General features: G+C 38.1%; 1 protein-coding gene across 1 annotated transcript in view; it reads left to right on the plus strand.

Moving 5' to 3' along the window:
- COL6A6 (collagen type VI alpha 6 chain) overlaps window positions 1-21606 on the plus strand; it is a 109271-nt gene that overhangs the window by 20910 nt on the left and 66755 nt on the right. The window contains exons 8-19 of the mRNA XM_024747802.1: window positions 500-843; window positions 927-1005; window positions 5749-5903; window positions 8593-8685; window positions 10124-10177; window positions 11857-11928; window positions 12015-12041; window positions 12368-12412; window positions 12503-12556; window positions 13635-13697; window positions 19634-19699; window positions 21295-21348. Of these exons, the coding sequence (XP_024603570.1) occupies window positions 500-843; window positions 927-1005; window positions 5749-5903; window positions 8593-8685; window positions 10124-10177; window positions 11857-11928; window positions 12015-12041; window positions 12368-12412; window positions 12503-12556; window positions 13635-13697; window positions 19634-19699; window positions 21295-21348 (1106 nt within the window). The remainder of the gene's footprint in view (window positions 1-499; window positions 844-926; window positions 1006-5748; window positions 5904-8592; window positions 8686-10123; window positions 10178-11856; window positions 11929-12014; window positions 12042-12367; window positions 12413-12502; window positions 12557-13634; window positions 13698-19633; window positions 19700-21294; window positions 21349-21606) is intronic.

Genomic DNA, 21606 nt, shown 5'->3' on the forward strand with positions numbered 1-21606 from the left:
GGAATCAAAGATTCTTTTCAGAAAGATAAACCATCAAAATCATTCCCTTAGGAGTCTTTTGTGATTTATTTTTTCTAAATTACTTTCTCTATTCAAATGTTTTTTATATATCCCTTATAATTATAATTTAATATTTGTTGAATGACCTCAGTTATAAATAGCATGATATGAATTTCCTATTTTAGACTGTTAACATTTCCACAACATATTTCAGCTATTTAAGGGACTACATAGATTTCTCAATGGACACAATGAAATCTTTCAGAACTTCATTATAGAATCATCTAGATTTTGTAGATGCTAAAAAAGTAACACTTTAACAGCTTGTGAAAGAGTGATTCTGAGCCTCTTCCATTATTCACTCATGCTCTTTCATTTTTTCCAACTTTATAACTGGGACAGAAACAAGAATTCCAAGTCCCGTGATTCAGGTATGACATCCAAGTCAAATAAAGCTATTTGTTAGTCTAATAAGATATGCTTTTCCCTTGAATCCTAGATTGCTTTGTGGACATTGTGGTGGGATTTGACATCTCAACTCAGCAGAATGGGCAGAATTTGCTTGAAGGTCAGTCTTGGATGGAAACTTACCTTCAAGACATCTTACGTGCCATCAGGTCCCTCAGTGGGGTAAGCTGTGAGGTGGGCACGGAGACTCAGGTTAGTGTGGCTTTTCAAGTGACCAATGCCATGGAAAAATATTCCCCCAAGTTTGAGATCTACAGTGAAAGCATACTGAACAGCTTGAAGGATGTAACAGTTAAAAGACCATCTCTTCTCAACGCAAACCTCTTGAGTTCTCTGTGGGGTGCATTTCAGAATAAATCAGCTGCTCGGGGAAAGGTAACTTGGTTTTATTTTATTTATTGGTCTTTGGTGCAATGACTTCCTTTTTACTCATTTTTCTTTTTTGAATACTTTCTTAGGTGGTTCTCTTATTTTCAGATGGATTGGATGATGATGTTGAAAAACTTGAACAAAAATCTGATGAACTTAGAAAAGAAGGTACCAAGCATGGGGAGGACTGGGAAAGGAGTGTTGATGAACTTTATAATCTCAAAACTCATTTCTAACTCTTACATTTCCAGACACTCAAATAGCACTGAATTTGCCAGCCTTTCCACTCTGGATGCACTTGGCAGAGCAAATGAGCTCTCACAGCATTTTGGCACCTACTTTTTCCTCTCCCCATATGAAACAGCACTGAATACGGTGTCCTATCCTTTCTCTCATATTACTTTATTTCTTCTTCCTAAGCTTTCCTGGAGGATGTTCCTGTCTCCCTTGCCCCGCATTATCTAATATTGCTATGTCTTTAGTGTCAGCAGAAGTGAACCACGTATATTTCTCCTTGACTAAGGAATGGGAGAGTTGGATTATTTTCTTCTATCACTCTTAAAGTTTCCAGAGTTACAAGCAGTGTTGGACAAGTTTACTCATGTTTCGGGATTTCATAATCAGTTCCTTCCTTCAGATAACAGATGGACCAACTATGGTGCTTATGAGTTTGTAAAGCTCTGGCACCAGGCTTTCGACTTTAGAAACCAATGTCTCTTCTGACTCATTGTCAGTTCATACTAAAATATGGATCAGTGGAAGGAAAATGCATTCACATGTTCCATTTTGACTGAAAATAGAAATACTTATAAGTGGATGTAATTGGTACTCCACCCAGACCCCTTTACAGACAGGTTCCCCCATCCTCCAGCTGCTAACACATTACCCACAGGTTCCCCTTTCTCTGAGGAACTGCCCTTTGCCAGTGGGAGCCACCTTACCTGGAATGTTACTCCCCATCCCACACCTGGGCAGCAGGTAGAGTTCAGAGACTTGGACCTTTGCCTCAAAGTGGCGCCAGTTTTGTAGTGTAACTCATGCTCCAGAGTTCCCAAGGGATCAGGCTGACGCTAGATGTTAGCTGAAACACTGTCTTGCTCAGATCCTTCCCCAGTCCTACCCTGCTTACCTTTGTCCCCTTCTTTCAGAGAGTGCTTCCTCAATAAATTGTGTGTGTCCAAATTGCTATCTCAGTCTCTGCTTCTAGGGAATTTAGCCTAAGACATCTGTCTCCCAGGTTAACTATTAGAGGCCGATTAGATTTTGTCTTTTCTGTCTGGTTCTCTTTCCTCCATCTTAAACAAATTGCTGAATTCACAACTGAAGAGTAAGAATTTTTATTTTATTTACTAAATCTGCTTCCCTTTATTCTGTCAAGTCTTGGCCTTTTTTCCTGATCTGAGGTGGAGATGTTAATGAAGACTGAGAACGGGACCCTAGAGTGGGTGGGTAGGGTTTTCTCAATTTCCACTTTTCTTTTGTGGGGGAAAGATGTTTCTCTTACAGACAACATCAGAGTTTTCTCCAGGAAGTTTCTCTCGGAACACCCAGATTTCTAAGACCAATCTTCTTTCTTCCAACTCCCAAGGAAAAACTAGTAAATGAGTTTCAACTTCAGGAGGTAGATTTTGAATATCCTCAGAAATTTAGAATCTTTTTTTCAATATTCAAAAATCAATTATATTTCCAAATGCTAACGAAAAACTGGAAAACAAAATTTAAAAAGCCATTTACAACGTACACACAACGTGAAATACTGAGGTATACATTTAACAAAATATAGCTGTTTGCTGAAATTACTAAACAATGATATAAAGACTCAATATGGTTAAATTTCAATTTTCTCCAAACAAATCTATAGATTCAGTTAACTCGCAGTCAAAATCGTAGCAGGATATTTGTTGATCTAGAAAAGCTGGTTCAAAATGTATGTGGAAATGCAAAGGAGCTAAAATAGCCGAAACAACTTTGAAAAAGAGGCAAAAGTTGGAGGACTCACACTAGCTACAATCTTTGAATGGGAAAGATAAAGGGGTGGGGGCCATAATGTTCTTTGAAAAGTGTCGAATGTCTCTCAATAGGAACAAAGAGCACCTCTGGCTCTGGCTTCCTTTATCTAAATATAGACGATTTCAGTTGATGCTGGGCCCTATGATCTGTTAACCCAGGAGATCCTCTCTAACTTGAGGCCCAGAATCTATACATGTAAACTGTGCCATCACCTTGGAACAAGAGGAGATCAGGAGAAAAGTATCCTCAATGATGGATATCACTTTAATCCACGTGGATTGGGGTATGAACCAGTTTCTTCATTTTAAAAAATCCAGTACTCTAGAATCTTCTCAGTGATTCTTTATTCTCCCAATTTTTGAAATCTTTTCTTTCTTAATTCATTTTTTAGGAATTGAAGATACTATTTAAGATCATATGACTCATGTACTGGATGAGTCTGAAAGGATCAAGTCCTCCATCCTGAGAAAAGCAGTTACAAATTATAGTTATATGCATATTTTCTGCAAATAAACAATCCCATGGTTCTCATAACTCTTATTAAACTTTTACATTTCCTGGAACTTATAAGAAAAATCAGATGTGAGATCTTTTTCCCTTATAGATAGACCCACTGGCATGCCTTCTTTTCATCGTTAAACGCCAGTTGATGAACTCAGCATTCTTCATTGCCTCTCCCAGCCCTCATCGCCCTTCTCCCCATCCTTCTCACTCTTGGAAGAGTGACAAGCTGTCTTTGTTTGCTTGAGACAAGTCAGAGACTGTCAGCACTAAAACCAGGAAAGTTCGGGCCAACCAGGACAAGTTGGTCACCTTACTCTTTGGTGATTCTTCCTTTATTCCACTTCAGCAACCACACTGTTTGCATCTCTTAGAACTTGAGCCTCCCACTCTTTCCCTGAAACTGTGTTCTCTTCATTCTCCTCTTCCTCTCAGAGTCATACTTCTATCATATAAGAACGCACTCTTAACTCTGCCAAGTCCTTGAACATTCTTTATCTATTCTGAGCCATTGGTTTTTAGGTCCCATCCAAAGAATTCTTCACCTATCCCTAATAAAATGAGAAAAGTTATGCCAATATAGTCATGTTTTCATAAAACTAAATTTATTCAACTTTAGGACTGCTTTTTATGATTATGTCCTTGGTACATTTTTGTTATTAAAATGCACTCTGAGTGTAGGCTTTGGAGTCAGGCTGTCTGGGGTAAACCTTTGCTTGTTTGTAAAATAGAGCTGTAATCGCACTTACCTATAACGTTGTGCTTGTATCTTACAAATAAGATAATGCATGTAAAGCACTTAGGCAACTTCCAGGCACATAGTAATTATTAATAAATGAGAGCACAGTTGTTGCCATGGTTACCTCCACCCTAATGATTGCCAGGTTTATTACTATCATCATTTAATGTCCTTACTTTGCAAAATAAGTCAACCTTTTGTTAGTCTCTAAAAGTTTTATTTGAAGTATTCTGTAAACTTCCAAGCCTATGAGCCACAGCTCTGGTTGCTTATATGACATTTGTTCCTGATTGCCTGACAAGGGGTCCTTTACTGTCTCTTGTACCTATAATTCCAACTGGATTGTCATTTAGAGCTATGCTTCTCAAACTTTAATGTGCATATGAATCACCTGGGGATTTTATTAAAATACAGGTTCTGATTCTGTGGGTCTAGAGTGGGGCCTGAGATTCTGCACTTCTGATGAGCTTCCAGGTGAAGGCAGTGCTGCTGCTCCAAGGATCTCCCCTTCAAGTGGCAAAAATTTAGAACACTCCCTTTCTTGACATATGAATTCTTCTGTGCTTTAGCATGCTCTATGGACTCTTCATTATTATTTTTTTATTATTGAAGTATAGTTGATTTACAATGTGTTAGTCTCTGGTGTACAGCAAAGTGATTTAGATATATATAGATATATTCTTTTTCAGATTCTTTTCTGTCATGGTTTATTACAGGATATTGGATATAATTCCCTGTGCTATACAGTAGGACCTTAATGTTTATCTATTTTATATATAGAAGTTTTTAATCTGTTAATCCCAAACTCGTAATTTTTCCCTCCCCCACACCCTTTCCCTTTTGGTAACCATAAATTTGTTTTCTATGTCTGTGAGTCTGTTTCTGTTTTGTAAATAAGTTCATTTGTATCATATTTTAGATTCCACATATAAGTGATAGCATATGGTATTTGTCTTTCTCTTTCTGACTTCACTTAGTATGATAATCTCTAGGTCCATCCATGTTGCTGCAAATGGCATTACTTCATTCTTTTTTATGGCTGAATAATATTCCATTGTGTGTGTGTGTGTGTGTGTGTATATATATATATGTACCACATCTTCTTTATATCCATTCATCTGTTGATGGACATTTACTTCCATGCTTCCATGTCTTGGCTATTGTGAATAGTGCTGCTATGAACATTGGGGTGCATGTATCTTTTTGAATTAGAGTTTTCTCCAGAAATATGCCAAGGAGTGGGATTGTTGGATCATATGTTAGCTCTATTTTTAGTATTTTGAGGAACCTCCGTATTGTTTTCCATAGTGGCTGCATCAATGTACATTCCAACCAACAGTGTAGGAGGGTTCCCTTTTCTCTGTGGACTCTTTTAAACTCACTATCTTACTTCATATCATCAGAGAACTCAAGGATCTGTTATAATTTATTATATAAATTATTCTCCAATTTAGTTTATTTTGAAAAATGGAATTCCTTTTGTTCTCTGATGATGGTCTTGTCACTTGGCAGTTTTACAGTGTGTGGTTGGGGGAAGTGGACAGTAAAATGAGTGTTCCTCTTGCAACTGGTTTCCTGGAATAACAACTTAGATACTTATGCAAAAAGATTAAAGTAACCAAAGTCCCCTCACCTGGAGAATTGTCAACTGTGTTGGCTAGGCCTGAATGCCCTCATCACAGTTGCTCTGGATGGAGCCACCAATTCCAATGACCTGGCTGACCTTCTCTACATTGAATTTGGGAAAGGATTTGAATACAGGACACAGCTCACTCTTGGGATGAGGGATCTTGGGAGCCGACTGTCAAAGCACCTGGTAAGTTATTCAGAAAAAGCTGGTGAGTTTAAACTTTCTATTTGTTTTGTATATAGGCTTCATATTTAGGCTTACGAATCTGAACTAATTTTGTTCACTTGGGAGTGAAGTCAGGCTTTTCTGATTTTGTGCAAAGCCCAAATAAGAGGGTGTTTTGAAAGAAATGTAATATAGTAGACAGATGTCAAAGCATGTTTCTTTTTGTTGTTGTTATTTATTTATTTATTGAAATATAGTTTATTTACAATGTTGTATTAATTTCAGGTTACAGCAAAGTGATTCAGTTTTATTTATATATATATATTCTTTTCAGATTCTTTTCCCTTATGGGTTATTACAAAGTATTGAGTATAGTTCCCTGTGCTATACAGTAGGTCCTTGTTGGTTATCTATTTTATATATAGTATGTATATGTTAATCTCAAACTCATAATTTATCCTTCCCCCCCCCCCACTTTCCCCTTTGGTAACCATAAGTTGGTTTCCTATGTCTGGAAGTATGTTTAATTTATATGCTTGGCAAAAAAAAAAAAAGAAGAAGAAGAAATTAAATAGCACCTATAGTCCTGCCCAAATTACAGTCAATAAACATAAGCGCCCAAGAGTGTCTGACTAGCAGGGATGACTCGGCTGCTCCCTCAGCCAGCCAGTTTTCACATCCCTTGCAGATCCTAAGTGCCATGACTCACCACACTGAATATCATTCTTCTGTTTAAGATGTGTGTTTTCTGTATAAAATAGATACCTAATAAGAGCCTGCTGTATAGCGCAGGGAACTCTACTCTGAAGATTCTTTTCTATGGGAAAAGAATCTTAAAAGGAATGGATATATGTATATGTATAACTGATTCACTTTGCTGTACACCTGAAACTAACACAACATTGTAAATCAACTATACTCCAATAAAAGTTAAAAAAAAAAAAAGATGTGTGTTTTCTCTGCAACATGACCTGTGAACGAGAGCCAAATCCATTGAGAGTTCAACTAAGAAAAGAGCATCTCATCCAATCTTGGAAGAAAAACTAGTGATGTGATGATAGACCTCCTATGATGTACTTTAGAATGAAAAGTTTTTTAAAGGTTGTCTTGACTGACAGAGATTTTTGCTTTATGATCTATTTTTAGAACCTAACACCTAGATAAGATGCATCGCAATCCTATTTCTTTCAGAAACATACAAGAATTCAACTAGCTTGGTGAAATATTACCAAGATATCTAGCACTACTTTTACCTTTAATGAATGGCTGATAATTTGTAATTTGCTTATAATTTATAAAATCTGTAATCAGCATATCAAGATACTTTCCAATAAGGTTCTAGCTCCTGCTACTTTCTGCCTATAGAGTTTGTATATAGATATGTGACAGTGTGTTCAGTGTAGTAATTATGTAAAAATAATTACTTAGAGAATATGGAATTTTTGTTGTAATTCCTTTCTACAAGGGAAGACGGTGTCTACTTTACAAAAAAATTTTTGTGTCTACTACTCTTTGAAATGTGTAATTTCAAATTGGTAATCCATAGAGGGAGGAAGTTATTCTTCAAACAAGCCTATCACTTTTTAGATATCACATAAATGCAACACTGTATAAGAAAATTTTAATTTTAGAAATAGCCAGTTTTAATGTTAATAGTAAAAGAGTTGATGCTGTAGGATTTTAGTGATGCAAAGAAAATTGATATCATCTAACATGAAATCACAGAATCCATTTTGCTGTTGTTATTTGGTTTTACACATTTAAAGCTTTATTGGGTTTTCAGGGGAAAAAAACAGAGAGTTTTCTAATGTCAGAAAAGAAACATTATATAATAAGAAACAATTAAAGAGGGGAAGTTGCTAAGTGATTATAACAAAAGATTTTCATTTTTCATCACACTAGAATTTTGATAGGAAACTTCTCAGCACAAAGATTGATTCTACCCCACTAAGGCAAAGCATAGTATTTATTGCAAGCAGAATTTTCGTAAAAATAAATCTTGTGGGTTAATTGTAAAAATGCAATGGAATATGTCCATTTTTTTAGGAGATGACTAACTAGGTGCAGGATGAAATTCACTCAAATTTTTTTGCCAAAAAAACATTTTGTTTTGGCCAGACTATAAAATGTGACCAGAGTATAAAATCTCTTCATGTGCCCACCCTCTACAGCAAGTGCTTCTGAAATGTTGGACATGTAATTGGTGTCTTTGAAATCCTGTCCCACACAAACTGTTCTGGAAGTGTTGATCATTGAACTCCATGCCAAGCAGTGTGACATTGGACACTGTCTATATCCTCCGGCATACAAAGATTTCAAAAAACAGGAAAAGGAGAAAACAGCATGTATTCATTCTATTGAACAAAATATTAGGGGCAGAATTATATAGGGTAATTAACAATACAATGGTCAGTGCTGGGATGGTGTGGGCACAGGAGATCTCATTAATAAATCAGTGTGCAATGAATTGGCCGTGGCTAAACTGATGCCTTTTTGAGAACACAAAATGTCTTTGAGTTGATTCTGAATTCCTCATATGGTACAGATCACAGAAGGAAAGATGGAAGGTAAAGAATGTCTCCTGCATCCTCTCCAGAGCACTGTCACTTGAGTGGTGAACAGGCTTCTCAAATCACATCCCTGAGCTTGTGTGATGTGTGATTTTGGGAAGCGATGCCACCAAATGTAATGTATTCCTACCCTCCTCAAGGTCAGTGTTGCAGAAAGGACATGCTGCTGTTTATTCTGCAAGTGCATTGGAGGAGATGGCACAGTGGGAGACCCTGGACCAGCAGGGAAAAAGGTGATTTTAGTTACGATCATGGCTTACTTTATTTGAATACAATATGTTTTTCAGACCCAAGTTTAGGTAGAAATAAGGGATGTTTTTAGCTTCTAGGTAGAAGCTCCTCTTCTTATATGTCATACTCCTCTTCTTATATGTCAAATTAGATAGCTTTTTCTTGGCTTTCTAAATTGGATACTTTAAAAAACCTTTCTATACAAATATCAAGAGAAAAACTGCAGAGATCATTGATTATCCCATGTTCTGGCAGTGATGACCATGATGCAGAAAAATAAACTGTGATCTCTCATGTTGAATAATGAAAACCTCCTGAATACTGACGAGTTATTTCAATTTCCACTTTTAATGGAAGCAGAGGAATTTAAATAAAGTAGGGAAGAGGCTGTACAGTCTGCTGAAAAGCTAGATCAGATCACCCTGTCATAGCAAGAGACACTAAGATGTTTCATTCAGCTCTAGCCAGACCAAAATGTTGCCAAGTAAAACAGGCCAAGCATAAAAACAATAACTAACAACAGATTCGTGTATGTAAAAATATGATTTGGGGCTTGAGGAAATGTTCAAATATGTATAAAAATACTATGGGTATGTTTAACAATTTCAATACTGCTTATTTACATGTGTGTTTGATTTTTGAATAATTTATAGATAGCACTATAAGTTTCAAATCACCATGGCTGTCTCTCTGAAGAAAGTTTTTGGGCTAATTATTTCCTGACTGCTTTGATTTCATGTAAAGAGAATGACAGAATTTTAAATTTATTTATTTATTTAATATTTATTTATTTATTTCGTTGCACCAGGTCTTATTTGCAGCAGGTGGGCCCCTTAGCTGTGGCATGCGGACTCTTAGTTGCGACATGCATGTGGGATCTAGTTCCCTGACCAGGGATCAAACCCGGGTCCCCCTGCATTGGGAGCACACCATCTTACCCATTGCACCAACAGGGAAGTCCCAAGAATGGTAGAATTTTTTTAAAACATGTCTCAGAAAAAAACAATGGAAAGAAATGTGTGTGGTCTATTTTATGTGTAGCATAAATCCTCAAAAAGAACTTTTTAATGAAAAGAGGATAATTCTAGTCTGTCAGAAGCAACTATAGCTGTATTCATTTGAATGCTTGTCTAGAAAAAAAAACTCCAGCTCTATATATAACACCTGAGAGAGTTATGGAAAATATTATGATTCACACACACACGCACACACACACACACACACACACACACACACCTTTGAGTTATCTGGATACTTGTCTCAAAATTCCATTTATTTTTATGTGTATAAATGCAGCTTAGGTTATGGAGGGGGAAATGTTTTTTTCAAAATCATACTATTCTACATAAAGTAAAACTGTAAAGTTGAAGAATTTTGCTTGATTACCTCTGGGTTTTGGTCTATGGAGTACTAATGTATCCTTCCTTTCCTTATTTCCAGGGACCCCCAGGTTTTAAAGGCAGTGAAGGCTACCTGGGAGAGGAGGGCATTGCTGTAAGTCAAGGTTTTTTCCAGCTCCATTTATTCCTAAAAACATATCTATAATATGAAATCTTTGTGTCAATTCAGAAGGAAGCAAGAAAAGTCAAGTTCTAAGGATTCGTAGGCAAAGTCTGAGGTCTTTCCTAATCTTCATCAGGCTTCTGGTGGTCACAAGTGTTTTATTAACCTACTGTCTTCTCTTTGACTAGTCAAATCACTGCCATTTCCCCCTTTCTGATCCATTTTGCTTGCGTAAACCAACTCACCACACTGCTTGTCAAAGACTTCGCCCTTTCTTGCATCTGTTCATCCATCTATCTTTCCTTCTTTCCTTCCTTCCTTCCTTCCATCCATCCATCCATTTAACAAGTGTATATTAAGTATCTTACAATTTACCATATTATTTATCAAAGACCTCACTCATAAATGCACTCATCATTCATTTAACAAATATATATTAAGATGCCTTACCATGTGCCAGGCCCTAGAAATAGAAGTAAAGAAAGAGAAGAAAAACTATGGCTCCTATCTCAGGTAATTTCCAGAGTAGTGGAAAGGCAAATGAGACAACAGTAGTTCCAGTCCTTATACACAAGGACTCTACTAGAGGTATAATGCGGTGCAGTGTGATAGAGTGTGGCCGTGTACATACCTAACAGAGTCAGGTAACAGCCCTGGTGACGGTTAGGGCTTGGGAGAGGAAGACTGTAGACAGGGGTTGATGGTTGGGCAGGCATCTGAAGCACAGATAGAACTTTCTCTAGGCAAAGTTTGTGGGAAGAACATTCTACTACAGGGAGAATAGTGTGATCAATTGTGTGTAACTGAGAACTGTGTATTTGCAGAATAACATATGGTCAACATGGCCAGAGCCCAGGACCATGAGAGGAGGTTGTATGGCAAGCAAGACCCAGAGTACTGAGTGTCTTGAATACCCTGTGGAAGACTTAGAAGGTGTCTTCCAATTGATGGGCATAATTCAATGATGTTAAGCACAGGACTAAAAATGGTTAGGGTATGGGTTTAGAAAGCATGATTAGGCAACATCACGGAGGATGATAATGTAAGGATTACAGGTAGAAGTCTTGCAGTAGTAGGTGCAAGACAAAGAGGTCCCAATCTTAGTTTAGGGCAGTATGAATAGATATGTTAAGGAGGTTGAGTGGACGTAACTTGGTGACGACTTGGAGAGAGAGATGCTGAGGATGACATCTTTGTTTCCAGCTCACAAGACTGCACAGACTGGTGGGGTTACCAAGACAAGCATTGCAGGAGCAGTTCTTGGTTTAAGAGAGAAAGAGAGAAGGGAGATGGAATTTGGTCTAAAAATCTGCCTCTTGCTTAGACCATACCTAGAGCATCCTGTTCTGATGTCTCACCAATTATTCATTATCTGTTCCTGGAATATCTCCTGAAACCTTGAGAATGCATTTTAGCAGCCAGTCGTTTGCATGTCTGTTTTATTTAGATACTACCCAACCCTGGGAAGTATCCAGGTGGGATCCAACACAAACAGCTGTCATCAGAGTGGCTGTGATTCACTTGCATTCTCAGTTTTTATAAGCATGAATTCTGGGTTGTAAACCATGAGTAGTTGCAAATTTTTTTTCCGACACAAAAGCTGTCAAATCTCCAAGACAGATTCCAGATGACAATAGAAAAAGCTTACCTGAATATGTGCTCTTTCTCAGGGGGAAAGAGGAGCCACCGGACCAATGGGAGAGCAAGGTACTAAAGGATGCTATGGTGCCAAAGGTCCTAAGGTAAGGGTCACGTAAGACACTGTGAAGTCTTCCCAACATTAATTTCTTCTTCCTACGCTAACCCCTACTGTCATTTCTATTTTCAGGGAAACAGGGGACTAAATGGAAAGGAGGTATCGTACTAAATATCATTTATCTTCCCATCTGTTATCTAGAAATGTTTTTATTTTTGAGATGATTGACCTGTAGATTGCACAAATGAAGTTTCTGTTGACCTTTCTTTTTTATTGCTAACCATTTCATTTTGTTTACTCTTGCCTTACTTATTGCAGGCAATGTATATTATTGGTTGAGTTTCTGTGATTCAGTAATCTTTGATAGAACCCAGGGCCCCCAAAGAGCCTGTATATGGAACACAAAATTAGACTTTTTGTTTGGTGTCTGGCTTCTTTCCACATAAATGCAATGCACTCTATTCTGATCGCATCTGTCTTTTCAGGGAGAAGTTGGGGAAAGTGGAATTGATGGGTTAAGTGGAGAACAGGTAGAGCCTTCTCTTTGTACCATGAAAACTGTTCTGAGCTATTTCTCACTAAGAAAATGGGAATTTGAGTTTATTCTTCTCTGTCTTTAGGGTGAAAATGGTCTTCCAGGAGCAAAAGGAGAAAAAGGAGATGAAGGAGCCCAGGTAGGTATTCAATAAAGGGACAACGTGAAAACTGTGCTGGGAATTAAAGGTGTGATTAACAGTAAAACAGCTACCCCAGGTATATCAGTCAGCTAGGGCCACAAAATTGCTTTGTGATGATCACAAGACCTCAATCACATGCAACAATAAACATTTATTCATTTTGTGTCTGAGAAGTTCAGCTGATCAAGGCTGAGTATGGCTGACCTTCGCTCATGTGTCTCTAGGTTGGCTGGGGGCTTTGTTTCACTTGTCTCTTATCCTCTTTCTGGGACTGGAGAGCTGCCTGGCCATGTTGACCATGACCTTTTCATGACTGTGGCAGAAGAACAAGGGAGCAAGTAGAAACACACAAGCTCTCTCAAGGCTTCTTGGGGCCTGGGGTTGGAGCTCTCATGGCGACATTTGCATCTCTTTCTGTTGGCCAGATCAAGTCACAGCCAGACTCAGGGGTAGGGAATCTTACCCCCCCACAGTTGGAAGTCACTGTAGAGTTTCACGGCAAAGGGAATAGATACAGAGAAAAGTGAAGAACTGGGGGTAATCTTGAAAAGAAGCTACCATACTAAGAACAGTCACAGGGTGTTTGTGAGAGCCTTGGGATCGGCAGCACTCTGAAGGTGTCTGTCACCCCTTTCCATCTGGAACAAATCCCAGCAGCAGCCATACTTCCACCGTCCACTTTATCTGTCTTGAGAGTGTGAACAGCTGAGTCAAGAACCCACTTTCTAGCTGATGCAACCCCTTTGGGGAAAATGGATAATCTCTCTGAATCTCAGCTGCCTCATCAAAAGAAAGATAAAAAACAATACCTGCCACATAAAGTAGTTGTAAAAACTGAACAAGACAACAAATGTGTCTGGAACACAGCGTTTACCACTGTGGCAAATACTTAAGGTCACTTTTAAAGTATTTGTACGATGCCTGAAACTATCAGTTGTTCCTTTTTCTAGTTTTAAAGTTACTTTAGCAGGAAAATATTTAATAATTCAAATCAGGGAGAAGATAAGCTCTTCGTTTTTATTAATGTTATTTAAAATTCTTATCTTGTCCTTCTTCTGATTTATGTTAACTTTAGGGAATCCCAGGAGAGAGAGGGATTCCTGGTGACCATGGAGCAAAGGGCCTGTGCGGAGACCCTGTAAGTGCTGGGACTGGGGGGCTGCAAACTAACATCACATCAGGGCTTGTTTCCCATCAGCACTTCTGATAGGGAAAGAGAGCCCACTTTAAGGTACTACAATAGCAGTCCTGAAATGAAATCATCATGGGCACAACTGTTTAGAATTTTAAAAGTAGGTTTCTTGTGCCTGATCCTATTTATATACAGTATGAGTATGGATAGTGAGAAGACCTTGCACATTGTTTGCACATGTAGTTTTTGAGACTACATATTCAGAACTGTCCTTGTGCTTCAGAGCTATGAAGGAATTCTCCATTCCATTATCTTCCTCTGGGTATCTTGAAATATGGACAGAATGAAAGAAACAAAGCCATCTCTTTTTTCTATTCCCAAAGAGTCTTTCTCAATTAAAAATATTAGCTTCATTTCCTTGAGTCTAAGCCAACTAAAAGTACATTAAGCAAAACTTATGACCCAGAAACACCTGCTGTCATGGGGATGCAACCCAGTTGAGTAGGCATGACCTACACCAAAAGAAGCAGGACCCACGCCAACCTAGGGGATATGCCGAGTCCAATTAGACCTCAGTACTACAGGACTTTGATCACTATGCCCACACATCAGTCTCCAAAACCTCAATGAATTAGGATTTAGCATTTTTTAAAACATTTATTAAAGTTTTAGAAATTGAGATATATTTGCATGTACAATGTTATATACATATAACATTGTGTAAGTTTAAGTATATAATGGGTTGGTTTGATACATTTATATATTATGATTATCACCATAGTGTTAGCTAAGTCCTCTAGCATGTCATATAATTATCATTTCTTTTTTCTGGTGAGAACATGCCAGATCTAGTCTTTTTTTTTTTTAACATCTTTATTGGAGTATAATTACTTTACAATGGTGTTAGTTTCTGCTTTATAACAAAGTGAATCAGTTATACATATACATATGTTCCCATATCTCTTCCCTCTTGTGTCTCCCTCCCTCCCACCCTCCCTATCCCACCCCTCTAGGTGGTCACAAAGCACCAAGCTGATCTCCCTGTGCTATGTGGCTGCTAGCTATCTATTTTATGTTTGGTAGTGTATATATGTCCATGCCACTCTCTCACTTTGTCACATCTTACCCTTCCATAAAGACACAGACCTACTAGAGAATGGACTTGAGGATATGGGCAGATCTAGTCTTTTAGCAGCTTTGAAGTATATGATACAGTATTGCTGTCTATAATCACCATGCTATTTGTTAAATCTCTCAAACTTATTGTTAAGCTGTAACATGCATCAGAAAAGTACACAAATTATAAATGCATAGCTTGAATGAATATAAATACACCTGTGCACTCACCACTCAGGTAAAGAAATGGAACATTAGACAACAGTAGAGCATCCCAGAAACCCTCTCAGGTCTACTCCAATCACTACCAGCCCTCCCTAAGGTAATCACTATCCCAGGACCATAAATTAGTTTTGCCTACTATTGAACTTTTCAGTGGAATCATATAGGATACACTCTTCAGTTTCTGGCTTCTTTTGCTCAAGTATATGCTTGTGAGATGAATCCATGTTGTGAATATCAGTAGTTCATTCAATCTCATTGCTGTATAATATTCCATTGTGTGAATATATTGTGATCTATTTCTCCATTATGCTATTGATAGATATTTGAGTTGTTCCCAGATATAGCTTTTATAAATAGTGCTGCTATGAACATTCTTGTACATGTCTTTTGTACACATTTCTGTTGGGTCTATACTTTAAGAGTAGAACGTCTGGATGATAACTTGTACGCCTATGTTCAGCTTCTTTACAGCCAAACAGTTTTCCAAAATTTTTGTACTAATTTACACTCTCACCATCAATGTACCAGAGCAGTGTACCACACTCATTAGAAAGCCTAAAATTTATAAAACTGACAATACCAAGTGCTGATAAGGATGAAAGGCAACTGGGAATGTCACAGGACTTTGTCTTTAATAACTCCTCCTCCAGTATACAGTGGGTTGATCAGAGAAAGAATTTGGTACAAAATATATTGACAAATATAAATGTTATGTATACATTGAAGATAACTTTGTTTAAAAAGCAGAAGAATTTTCACTTGAAGACAACATTGTTTACTAAGTGACATCTGATAATAATCTGGTGACCTGAGAGTTTCAAACAACTTCAAAGTGTCTAATCAGAAACAAAAATCTATCCACAAATAAGTATAATTAAGAAATAGTTGTTCAAACATAAAGACATTTCAGTCATTGGTATATGATGGCTAAAAATTCACTTGGAGTATTGCCATAAAATTGTAATTCACTTTAATCAGAATTCCCCCTAGTTGTCTGGATGATTGTGTAACACCTTTAAAAGAATCTGAATAATGTAAAAGCATTTTTTTTTTCGGTACGCGGGCCTCTCACTGTTGTGGCCTCTCCCGTTGCGGAGCACAGGCTCCGGACGCGCAGGCTCAGCGGCCATGGCTCACGGGCCCAGCCGCTCCGCGGCATGTGGGATCTTCCCGGACTGGGGCACGAACCCGTGTCCCCTGCATCGGCAGGCAGACTCTCAACCACTGCACCACCAGGGAAGCCCTGTAAAAGCATTTTTATCTAAAGAGAAGTGTTCTATGACTTTGAGATGGCTGAAAATTCAACTCACTGTATCTTCCCTGTGATGTGTTGTCACTATATACTTACTTCAGATGGTTTTTCAATGCATAATAACTCTTTCCAGACACTTGGGAATATATATCTCAAATCAAAGACAAATCTGCATTTTTCTGTGTGTTTTTTGGTGGGTTACCATCACGGAAAAAAATTGGGGACAACAAGGCTGATAGAATCAATAGAACACACACAAATGGCACAAATTCTTGAAAATCTGTGCTTATTCAGAGAGAATTTTTGATCACGTAAAAGCTAGTTTGTTTGTTTGAAATTTCCCATTTTGACCTAAATTTTTAAATGTATTTTTAAATGTATGTTATTGAATTATAGTTGATTTATAATGTGTTACTTTCTGCTGTACAGAAAAGTGATTTATATATATATATATTATATATATAAGTGAGTCTGTTTCTATTTCATAGATAAGTTCATTTGTATCATATTTTAGATTCCACATATAGGTGGTATCATATGATATTTCTCTTTTTCTTTCTAACTTACTTTACTTAGTATGATAACCTCTAGGTCTATCCATGTTGCTGCAAATGGCATTATTTCATTCTCTTTTATGACTGAGTGGTTATTCCATTGTGTGTATATATACTACATCTTCTTTATCCATTCATCTGTGGATAGACATTTAGGTTACTTCCACGTCTTTGCTATTAAAAAGTGTGCCACAATGAACATTACGGTGCATGTATCTTTTTGAATTATGCCTAATTTATGCCCAGGAGTGGGATTTCAGGATCATATGGCAACTGTATTTTTAGTTTCTGTGGAGCCTCCACACTGTTCTCCATAGTGGCTGCACCAGTTTACATGTCCACCAACAGTGTAGGAGGGTTCCCTTTTCTCCACACCCTCTCCAGCATTTGTTATTTGTAGACTTTTTAATGATGGTCATTCTGACCAGTGTCAGGTGATACCTTATTGTAGTTTTGATTTGCCTTTCTCTAATAATTAGCAATGTTGAACATCTTTTCATGTGCCTGTTGGCCATCTGTATGTCTTCTTTGGAGAAATGTCTATTTAGGTCTTCTGCCCATTTCCTGATTGGGTTGTTTGTTTCTTTGTTATTGAGTTGTATGAGCTGTTGATATATTTTGGAAATTAAGCCCTTGTCAGTCACATCATTTGCAAATATTTTCTCCCAGTCCGTAGGTTTTCTTCTCATTTTGTCAATAGTTTCCTTTGCTGTGCAAAAGCTTATAAGTTTGATTAGGTCCCATTTGTTTACTTTTGCTTTTATTTCTATCGCCTTGGGAGCTGACCTAAGAAAGCATTGGTATGGTTAACTCTCATGTAATCTTGGGGGAAAACTGAGCTAGCTCATTTGTCTGAGCTACAGAGCTTAGTAAGGTTCATAATTCTAAAGCATATTATTATTAGAAGCCCGTGTTTAATCAAAAATTTGTATTAGATGATGCTCTTTTGTCCAATTTCATAAAATTGGCCAGATCATATTCAGACTGACCACACAGCTGGTCTGTATAGAAAGTGAAACATTCTGTTCTGTACAATGTGCTGCTATATGATTTTTTATGTCATCTCTTCAATTAAATACTGCAGAATTGGACTATAGTAAGAAGTGTATACACCCAGTGAAAGAAAATTTTGTACTTTACCTTCCTTTTTCTTCCTTACTTTTCTCATGGAAATACAATTCTTTAATATTGTAATTTAGGTATACCTGCCTGGAAAACTTAACAAATATTTAAACCTAAGGGTAAAACAGAAGACATAAGAAAATAATCTTTGGCTTTGGTATGTGGGGGAGAGAAATATTTATTCATGTAAGTTTTAGTGCTATCAGTTATAAAGTAAATTCTAAGCCCATCTTTTTCACTCTGTTAGCCTATAAGCTCTGTGAGTGTAGGAACTGCTTGTTTAAAAAGCTTCTGATGTATCTGGAATGATGCTGTGTCCCTGTTGGTGATCTCAAATTACTTATTGATTGATGAAGGTCATCTAATCTGCTATCAGCCAAACAGCCAGGCAGCTGGCTCTCATCAGGACTGGATAATTGCCATTCTCTCTCCATTTACTAGAGCTTTGACGAGTTGACTGGCTCAATTGATCATCCAGGCATCATGGCTGCTCTGTTTGTGGTCCTAACTACCCAAGATAGAAAGCTTTCAGTTTGGCCTGCCAAGGATAACATCCCATAATGTGTGCCTGTTTTCAATGAGTTCCTGCTGGAACGTTTGTATAAATATTGAGAAAAACTCAAGATTACAGGATTTTCTGAAAACCAGAAAACTAGGAATGAGCAAATGAGGTTAGAAGGCGGCCAAGGACCCAGGAGGAGAAAGAGAGGGTGGGCGGCAGGTACAGTCCTCAGCGCTGTTCAGGGTCCTCTTGTTCTTGTGGTGGAACCCGTTACAGACCTTTGCCTTCAGTATTACTCAGCCACAAAAAAGAATAAAATAATGCCATTTGCAGCAACATGGATGGACCTAGAGATTATCATACTAAGTGAAGTAAGTCAGAAAGAGAAGACAAATATCATATGATATCACTTATATGTGGAATCTTAAAAAAAATGATATAAATGAATTTAGTTACATTTGACCCACAGATATAGAAAACAAGCTTATGGCTACCAAAGGAGAAAGGTAGGGGACGGACAAATTAAGAGTTTGGGATTAACATATACACACTATTATATATAGAATAGATAACAAACAAAGACCTACTGTATAGCACAGAGAACTCAATATTTTGTAATAATCTATAAGGGAAAAGAATCTGAAAAACAATAGATATATATGTATATATAACTGAATCACTTTGCTGTACACCTGAAACTAACACACCATTGTAAATCAACTATACTTCAATAAAAACAAACGAAACAAAAAAATCTTTGCCTTCTCCCAAGGGCTGGGGAGAGTAAAATCTACCAACCCTCGAGTACAAACTTGCCGAGGCCTCAAGAAAGAAGACCAGAAGTTAAGAGAAATATGGTAGTAGCAAGAAAGAAATACCTAAACACAAGTCATGTCACCCTTGCTTCCCTGGGCTCTGCCTTCCATCATGAGCTCTCACTTCAACCCCACACACTCATCTTAGGTCTTCTCTCTCCTCTGATAATGCAAAGCATGGAAGGAAAAGAAAACATTTGTAAACCATTTATAATTTAGCCTATTTCTGCTTTCAAATGGGTTGACCTTCTCTTCACCTTTTTGGGGGGTGACCAGGTGTATTACACACAAATTACATTTTTAAGGAAAAAGTTTCAAAGCCTATCAATTTTTCTCTTTATTCTCTATTTTTTTAGGGAGTTCCTGGATTTGACAATAGCATAGAAGGACCCAATGGCTTGAAAGGGGAACACGGAAGACAGGTAACTGTGTGAGATTTTGGAAGTAAACATGTGATGATGTGACAACTGTGGGGCTCAGAGTTTTAGTGGTAGAATACGAAAGGCATATAAAGATTTTGGAATCAGAGTGAATATACTTAATACAGAAAAACTATTTTTAGGAGCAGAATGATCTTTTATTCCTCTTTATCTACTACCCTGGGATTTAAGACACATTCTCTTCTTCTGAATTTGGGGTGACTTTCTTCACCAAGCCATACCACTGAGGTCTCAATTTATGAATGCAAACATCTAAACTCTAACTTAAACTGTAAGGCAGCTGATAGAAAGCACTAGCAAAAAAGTTTTTGGCCTTCCCAGGATCCAGAGGACACATAGCCTAAAAAGATGTCATGTTATACATAGTACATGATAAAAAAAAGAACAAGATCAGGACTTCCCTGGTGGCACAATAGATAAGAATCCACCCACCAATGCAGGGGACACAGGTTCGATCCCTGGCCTGGGAAGATCCCACATGCCACGAAGCAACCAAGCCTGTGTGCCACAACTATTGAGCCTGCACTCTAGACCCCGTGAACCACAAGTACTGAAGCCTGAAAGCCACAAGTACTGAAGCCCATGTGCCTAGAGCCCATGCTCCACAACAAGAGAAGCCACCACAAGGAGAAGCCTGTGCACCGCAACAAAGAGTAGCCCCCCTTGCCACAACTAGAGAAAGCGCACGTGAAGCAACAAAGACCCAACACAGCCAAAAATAAATAAAATTAAATCTTTAAAAAAAAAGAACAAGAACAAGGTCTGGTAGATCTATTAATCTCATGAAATATGAGATTTTTCAGAATTAAAAAAAATAATTATCTGGAAAATGTGTGTCTCTGGATCTTCTTGGTAAGGAAGTTCTTTGGTGACTCCACCTGTGGGAGAGGTCTGATATGGTAGAAAGATCTTTGCTTTGGGAAAAGGCCTAGGTCATATTTCATGCTCTGTTCCTTACCAGCTCTGTGACCTCAAGGTACTCTCTGTAAACCTCAATTTTCTCATCTTCAAAATAGGACAAATAGCTTACTTTTAAAGGGGATGGTGGGAATTCGATGACAGACCCTGCTACATCATAAACCTTCAGTAAATGTTACCTGCCATTTTTATTAAGGGATAAATGTAAGTCTTGTTATAGACTCATAGTCATTCCCCCCTTTTCTACCTTGGGAAGACTTGTGTGTATTGTGAGATTTTACTCACGTTAGGGTGTTAATCTACAAAGTTTAGCCAGACAGAGCAAGGAGTCCAAAGGTAGAAATCCAAACAAGTTGTAGCCATCGCTGACACACGGATGCTTCAATTATCCACTCTGTGGCAACACAGTAGAGACAGTTTGATTTGAATACTCTAACTTATAGCCCAAACACAAGTTAGACAGTGGTGGTGAACAGATGAAGTCATACCCACAGAGAGATATGATTTGTGACCAGTGGATTAAGGCCACATCCCATAGGGAGGATAACTCTAATTGGTGTGTCCCCATCCACCCTCCCAGGAGCACAAGAAGCCAATGTTGGAGCACACATGTCAATGTTGTGTCATTATTGTCATACATCTGTCTGTTCCTTTGACAGGGAAGAAGAGGCTGGCCAGGCCCCCCTGGAACCCCAGGCTCCAGAAGAAAAACAGTAAGAACCCCCATAGACAAGTCAGCTCACTGCAGAGGAGCCTGTATTGGGATGAAATGGTTGATGGTGGGAGTGGGCAGGATGGTTCCACTGGGACTCACTACCTTAGGGAAATTGACTTGGGACAGAGCTGGCAAAGGACTCTGGAAGGGCCCTGAAGCTGAGGCAGGAAGGTGCTGGCTGCAGGGGAAGTTACCAATCAGAGGAAAGAGCTGGGCAAAGAGAACACAAGAGCAGCCGACTAGGGGAAGGGTGGTC

The sequence above is a fragment of the Neophocaena asiaeorientalis genome, unplaced genomic scaffold (assembly GCF_003031525.2).
Source record: "Neophocaena asiaeorientalis asiaeorientalis breed wild unplaced genomic scaffold, Neophocaena_asiaeorientalis_V1.1 scaffold33, whole genome shotgun sequence".
NCBI classification, from domain to species: Eukaryota; Metazoa; Chordata; class Mammalia; order Artiodactyla; family Phocoenidae; genus Neophocaena; species Neophocaena asiaeorientalis.